The sequence below is a fragment of the Pterocles gutturalis genome, unplaced genomic scaffold (assembly GCF_000699245.1).
Source record: "Pterocles gutturalis isolate BGI_N339 unplaced genomic scaffold, ASM69924v1 scaffold32105, whole genome shotgun sequence".
NCBI lineage: Eukaryota > Metazoa > Chordata > Aves > Pterocliformes > Pteroclidae > Pterocles > Pterocles gutturalis.
The window spans coordinates 37,448-45,382 of NW_010141856.1; the positions used below are offsets into that span (position 1 = coordinate 37,448).

The 7,935-nt window shown below is 39.3% G+C and overlaps 1 protein-coding gene across 1 annotated transcript; it reads right to left on the bottom strand.

Annotated features, from left to right (window-relative positions):
• Positions 1-1,408: 1,408 nt before the first annotated feature.
• Positions 1,409-7,109, bottom strand: PMM2 (phosphomannomutase 2; the record flags this gene model as incomplete). The annotated part of the gene is made up of 6 exons (XM_010084181.1): positions 1,409-1,513; positions 2,819-2,934; positions 4,108-4,183; positions 5,206-5,305; positions 6,025-6,116; positions 7,033-7,109. Coding segments are annotated over 6 exons (566 nt in total), but the record flags the coding sequence as incomplete, so codon positions are not given.
• Positions 7,110-7,935: the final 826 nt, after the last annotated feature.

A 7,935-nucleotide genomic window follows, 5' to 3' on the forward strand; every position in this document is an offset into this window, starting at 1 on the left:
GAAGGATGGAAGGGACTCAGCATTGTGGGATGCTTTTCTTTGTTTTCTGTTTTTTTTTTTTTCTCCCCCCAGAGGAACAGACTGTTTGCTTCTCATCTGTTGGCACAAGAGGCAGAAGATAAACCTTAGCTACAGGCAATGGCTGTGCAGGACTGACTAGGAAGCTAACTTTTATGATTTGAACATATGCAGGTATGTGCACACAGGTGAGTGTAGTTGAAGCTGAAAACAAATCTGGTTTTGGTCCTGCGCAGGATGTTTTACAAGGGTAACTCTCTGCAAACATAGACACAACCATGCTTTGAGCAACCAAATAATCAGATACATCACACATGTGCACACATAAAGCAGCAGCTGTTAAAATCTGTCAATCTTTAAAGAGCCTTCCTGCACTACAGATGGTTCTGGTCCAAAGTCTGCACCCACTAGAATGGCTGAGGCTGAATTACCCTATGGAAGTAGGCACATGAGAAGCATTAGAAAAAAATATAGTTCTGATGCATGAGAGCATTATGGCTCCCCCTTCTTTTTTTGTAAGCCCTTTGAGGGATTTTGGTTTGTACACAAAAGATTGTATTCTCCCCTTTGTTACTGCACAAGTATCACATAAACTTGGAATTGGAAAGATTCAAGTCCATCGTTTATTTGTACAGACAGGCAGCATACAACAGGTCTGCTTTATATATTTTATTTGCCAAAATAACAAATTGATACAGTAATTTTTCATGATAAAAAGAGATTTTATTCTCCTTTACTAAATTAAACTGTTCATACACAAGATTACTTTCCTAATGCCAGCTGAGAAAAGTAATATTAACAGTTACATTGATTGTTATGCTTCAACTTGAATTTTAATAGGAACATTTTTTTTAGTACTAAAATCTCATCTACCCTTCATGTCTTACCAGGAAAATCAGAAATGTAATTTTGCTACTATTCAAGTTGCTTTAATTAATAATTTTTTAGATTTAAAAAGTCTGCAAAAAGTGTAGCTACCATAAACCGTACCGTGCACTGGCACCACAACTGTACCGAGGAGGTAACTTTAGCACCAGCCTTCCCAGTGGTGGTAGACTCGATGCACCTTCTGACCGTGCACTGGGATATGTGTGAGGTCAGGGACTTCTGGCTCATTTCTACCTTCCCACCCCCAGAAAGAAATAAAACCTGTCTCTTTTACTCATCTTTGCATTTTAAAGAAAAAAAATCTCCACTGTCTTATAATTCCTGTCTTGATAGCATAATATAGTATTTAAAAAAAAAAACCTTCTAAAATATTAATCTTTTAAATAGCAGCTTCCCTTCTGTAATGACTGGCCAATTACAAAAAACAATACAGAATGAAGAAAGATGTTTTGAGTTATTAACCTGTCTTAACCATTTTCTAAGTGTAAATTCTAAAAATCCTTTATTTAAAAAATAGCTCTTCACAGATTCTTCTTGTATCCTGTGGGGATGTGACGCTGTGGCCTTCTGTTCTGGAGTCTGTGAAAATTTCATAGTCATTCCCTCCCTGAAAACAGAAGAGGAAGACAGCAAAAGGTTTAATGTTATTTAGCTTAATGTATACTCACAGTCCTGGGGTGGAAAAGGTACGCATAAAGGAAATTCTGAAGAGAAGGGAGATAAGTCCTGTCTGACATGTCTTCAAGAAAGCTAAAAAACTGCAAACCACCATTCTGAGACTTTGCATAATGGATTTATAGCACACCTGTGCTGAAACTTCTGCTGCATACCACAAACACTTGTGTGAGAACTTCCTTATCTGCATGTTAGAACTGGTAATGAAAGAGCCGAACTCTCAGCATAAGTTTACCCGTGTGTTTAGCTTCGAAAGAGCAGAACTCTCAGTCAGCATAAGTTTACCCGTGTGTTTAGCTTCGTACGGCAACCCAGTACTGACTTTTAATTCATGCACTACAGGAAGCAGTACCTAATTTTTGTACGTTGTTTGCCACCCTGCTTTCCCGTGAGTCAGCAGCAACACTTGCTCCTTCAAAACTCCAAATATGCTTCACTGCCAACTATCAACTGTCCATAAACTCTATGCCAGAGGGACAGGTGATTACTTCTGCAGCTGGTGTCAAGGGGGGAAAAAACCCCTTTCATTTAAAGCTTGTCTTTCTTTTTCTTACAGAACTTGGTCTTTTTTAAGTTTATAAAGTTCTTTATAAGTTATAAAACTGTAAGTTGTTATAAAACTAAGCCCGACACTGTCCCTTGGCCCTGTTCAGACAGCCTTAATTTCATCCAAGTCCTTGTGCTTGCCATTGCCCTCACTAGCTCCAGTCAGGTCCCTGCTCCGTATTTTCAAAAGCCCCTGAATCACCCTGCAGAGCTGTTCAGCTCTCTCTAATGACTAGTGACAGGGATTACATATAATTTCAGTTCCTCAATGTAGAGACAGAGTGCTTAGCAAAGGAACATATTAAATTCAATGGAAAATAAATGCATTTAATAATCACTAGCCAACAAGAAGCATCAATCTACAATAACCAAACAGGATAATGAGTTTTATATAGCTGTGTCACCTAGGTATTTAACGTAATTTTAGAATTTCAATTTAAAAACATATTCCAGTATTAAGTCTGTCAAGAACACTGTGTTTGCCTCAGGAAACAGAAGAAAAATCTATGCTCGTGGCTGTCTCCATAATGCATTATGCTGACCAGTACTGCACAGCCAGTTGAACACGGACACACGTCCACATTTAAATTTACTTCAGTTCTTGCCAGGTATAAGGCCACTGGTTAGAACCTAAGGTGCTTGTGGTTTAAAACAGAAGCTCTGAAATGTATATACAGAACAGTATACTCACTGGCATAGTCTTGTCTCCAAAGAAATAAACAGTCTTATATCCATCATTGGCAATGATTCCCAGGCAGTACCTCTTATCCCATCCATCCGGGAACACGTCGAAGCTTATCTGGCCTCCTGAGATAGACATGAACCAAGCAAACTTAATTTTATTATAAGAACACATTCTGAGGGGAGAATAAGTGAGGAAAAACTAAACAAGGAAACATTTTTGGTAGAGGGAGCTTTTGCAGAAGTCACAGAAATTTTATGAGACCCTGGAGATAAGTTGTATTACAAGTGCAGAAAGTGTTTTATAGGGTATCAGTTATTACAGTTGTGATTTACAGATTATTTACCCATTAAACAAATATGAAAGTCTTAGCATGTTCCCAAACACTGACTGTTCTGCTACAAACCGAACCTTTTCTTTAAAATTACATTTAATCTTTTTACTTTTAGAAAGAAACTACATGAATTAATACAGCCATTGGTATATGTACAGCCATAAAGTGTGATGCAAAAGACTTTCTAAAGCTTTCAGAATAGAAAAAGGAAGAAATCAGCCTTTTTAACACAGCCTAACAGGACAACAGCTGTTCCAGTTCCAAATCCTTGGACTTTACCAATACCAGAAAGTGTCATTCCCAGCTGAAGCGGGTGTCAAAATGGTATTTACAGCAAGCGTTAGGAGAGCTATAGTACAGTTAATTTCTGCCCCAGTGTTTCAATACCACAGCACTAATGGCAACCATGTCTTTTTATAATTCTGAAAAATAATAAAGGGCAAGAATGTGGTAATATATTGGGGGAGAGGGAAAGAAATAAAAGATGCATGGAAAATTAATTCCCTCTTATTATCACTTTTCTCTTTAAACTTGCACTTGCTTTTGGATTTTCTTTCCTCTCCTTCCTCCCACACACTGCAGCTACAGAGCTGAAGAACCAAGGGCTATGGGAACAGTACTGATGTAGTATTTCTGATCAAAATTGATTCACAGCAACAACTCTGACTAATCAGAAGTATGTAATATGTTTCAAAATGAGCAGAATCAGTCACACAACTGACATTCAAAGACAATGAACTGATGACAAGCAATGAAGTTCTCTTTGTGGATGTATTTCAACTAAAACGTACCAAATGAAAGCCTAAGAAGAAGAGGCTTAGGCTTGCATGCAATGCCTGCAACCACCCCCAGAGATAACTGTCACACAAATGAGATAGGATACTTCATACCCATAAGAAGGTGTGATTTAAGTGAAATTTAAATTAAATTATGTTTTAAATGAAATTCTTTTAAAATGTGATACCTATAGAAAATGTGAGGCCTTTTCCTGCAAATTCTCTTCGTAAATCAGCTACAAATTTCTCTCTTATATGTTCCTTCTGTTCAAAAAAAAGAAACCAAACAAAACCAAACATCAGTTACATGCTACATTAATTCATCAATAAAAAGAGAACCCAAAAAACCACCTATATCATACTAGGCCTGAGTACCAGGACTAGTGTGATATAACTATATTTTATTATCACTGAAAGCATGCTGAGAGTATTTCTACTTCAATCTGCTACCAACTTGTAAAAAAATGAGAGCTAAACTTCACATACATGCTGTGATACTTGTTTTTCTACCTGAAAATCTTAAAATACTAAGGAAGTATGCTTCGACTCCCAGTAAAATTCAGTTTTACAAATGGGGAGACTGAGGCATAGGAAGAGTCTCAAAACTGGTACAAAGTTTCTGATGCCATATACTCCCCAGAGGGTATTTTCAGAATGCCTTGGGCTTAGATATCTTTCAGCATCCATTAACTGAGTCACAGGCAAAGGCTGCTTTTGAGGAATTAGATTTCAGTTCTTGTATCAGGTCAGAAACACTTGTTATGGTGTAGCAGGGAACAGAACTCTCATACCATGGCTCAGATTAATTTCAGCCTTGCACATTTAGCTGTGTACAAAGGAAAATAAGTGGTGAACAGTTTGACTTCAGCTCTTGAATTCTGCTTTAAAAGGCTTTAAAGAGTTGACAAGAACAGGAATAGTTTTATTGATTTGAATGGATATAGGCTGGTATACTAAAGAGCAATCCAAATAAGAATGGTCTTATCTACAACAGGGTTTTTCAGGAACCCTGTGTGTAGAGGTAGGATGTTCTGTACGCTGGATAAAGGGTTAAAAGAAACATGAGCCAAACCTGCCCCTTCTGCAAGTAATCATTGTTAACTATTGCAACAAAAAAAACCCTATAGTGTATTTCCTGGGGTCCAAACTAAGAAGTTAGTTAAACCACATGGAAAAGATTAAAATGAAAAAAATTGCATAAAGTATAAAAGCTTTTTAAAAATCATAACCTGGCCATAACTGTCTCTTCCAGAAGAGCTGGATACTTTTCAAGAGTTGTAACTCACTTTATCAAGTTCATAGAACTCAATTCTTTCTTCCTGGCTGCAGCTTCTTCCAATGGGAGACACATTTAACATCCCATTTCGGAACTCAATAAAAGTGCCCCTGAAAAAGAATTGATTAATGAGACAGAAAATAGATGAAAAATGGCTCAACATGCTGAACATCGCAATGAACTTTCATTTCATTCTGAAGACAACGGGTATCAGATGTCTCCTTCAGCCTCACATTGTATGCATAAAAACCAGCATGCAGGAACCAATAGCTCTGGCATCAAGGAGTCTTTTGGACTTTAACTTGAATCCAGCAACCTCAACATCATCCTTACTGACTTTTAAAAGTATGATCTGGTTTTAAAAGTATGTCATTCTGTCAACCTGACTCTCAGACCCTGACAGGCCACTCTGTCAGCTCTGGGGTGAAGTGGCAAAATTTTGAGCAATCTCGGCAGCGTTTCTAGCTGGCCTCCCATATGGTACGTGTTAATGTCTGGAGCAGCTGCACCCTCACGTGTCACACAGAACTGGGCTTACTGCATGCTTCTAATCTCTGGAAAACAGTATGCTGCCAAATTCCAAACATGTCAAGGAAGTACTCCTACTTCAAAACTGAACTACCTTCCCTCTTAAATAAAAATACTCAATGAGTATTTCAAATCCTGTGCTCCAGCTGCGACCTTGTCTTTGTAGGCGGAGATTGAGCCCCGTTTCATGTATGCAGTGTTCCGAAGACACAAATTATTCATGTTTTGCTGAGCAGCCTGCTTTACATATTGATGCTCAATGCTGTAACATGGAGACACTGAGATGCTTGTATGCACATACCTTTTCTTAGGCAGTTTAATCTTTGCAATATAACTCAGGCAGTAGTTGATCAGATCTTGAAGTATGTCCTCACCCAGGTGACCCTGAATGTTCTAACAAAATAGATACCACTCAACCAAGGGTCCAGAATTTGAGAGTCTAAAAACAAGTCACATGGAAAACACAGACACTGGATAATCGGGCATGGTTAATACCACAAAGAAACGTGCCTTCAACAAGTAACTCTCAGTCGATACACACGCGGTAGTAGCTAAACGCTCTCATTTTTGTTTACTTTGGGTTTTTTGGAACTGTAACACCAAACTCTCATTTAGTATGCTCCCTACTAGTACCTCCTTTAGAAGGAAATAGTGTTGGCAGACTTAAACAAGAAGTTCATGTCTACTGTAGCCAAGCATGAAGAAATGGAGATCGTTACTGCAGTGAATTGGAAACCACTGCTCCAGCCAGCAGCTTCAGCCAGGAGCTCCGTTCTCCATTGCTTAATGTTGAACTGAGGAAGGTGATTAGGGTATCCAGAATCAGATTTATGTTTGTATTGATTTAGAGTATTTACTTCTAGCTTATGCAGCACATCCGAATGTGCATTCTGAATTAATACTAAAAAGCAGCTACAAGAAACTTTCTGAATCCCAAGGCCCAGCAGACATCAGCTATAGAATGCCATGTTCCATAGGACCTCCAGGAGCAGAGGGCTTGGCCACATTTCCTATCCATGACAGGCTGAGGGAAAGGCTGTTCCAGGGTTTTCATTGTTGTTATTCAGTCAGACACCCCAGACTCCAATGGCTTTTGGTTTTGGGAATACCCCAAAGAATAAAGCTGAAGGTGCAGGCTGTCATTACATGAATCGCAAAGCCAAATAAATGATCTGTTACAGAAGTCACACATGAAAATAGCAGCAATTTTGGCTTTAGAAGGGTGATTATAGAGGACTGCACTGTACCAACAGAGCAAAAACTTGTTTAGAAAATTTCTCTTTCATTTTACTGGAAATTTCACACTTACCTGCTTGCTCAAGAACTTCCCATCTTTGTACGCTACAAGACCGTTTTCTGGAAAAACGTAGTCAAATTTTTCAACCACTGCAACCAAACAAAAAGACAGTAAGTTATAACTTTCCTTGTATGTTTAATGCAGAATTGTCTTACACATTTATTAGGTTAAAATACAACAAACATTAGATCATAAAGCATGAAAGATTCAGCAGCATAACACTGAGCACAAGATCAAAACCACCCTAATTTCTCTCCAAGATTAACACACACCCCAAACCGCATGAGGTCTTTTGATTAAGTTACCCATATTTTTGCTTAAAGGCTCTTCCTCTCCTGCAAACACCTAAAATACTGCAAAACCCTAGCACACAGGCTGGCTGGACAGCAAATCAAATAGCACTATTTTAGCTTTGTTTTCTCAATGTTTATCTAATCCACAGTAGATGTCTGAGAGTTGTGACACTCGCTGCAAGGCAAGATGAGACGGCTTACTGGAGACCACCTGTAAGCTGAACAGTTCTGAATTATTTGGGCGTTGCAGAAGGCTGTCAGTGGCATCCATAAAGTAAAGCCCATTAAAGATAGTTTTTATACAGAGCCCATCTCTGCATTGTAACCCCACCGGTAACAGTCAGATCCTCCAGGGACGAGTTACACATCTGAGCAGCCTGCAGGCGTGTGTGTTGGGTGCATCATTCCCCTGCGAAACAACAGTGTTGAACCTTCCCAAGGCACTGCCACGCCTCCGGACTGCAGCACCCGCAGCAATCCCGTGATAGGGCACCGGGGTATCTGTACAAGGAAGCGCAGGCTGCAGCTCCGACCTGACCTGCCGTGCACAGGTGGAGGGCACCGCAACAAAACCAGGGAGAGGGTTTAAGGCGAGGAAGGAGGGGAAGGAGAAGGGGTTAAC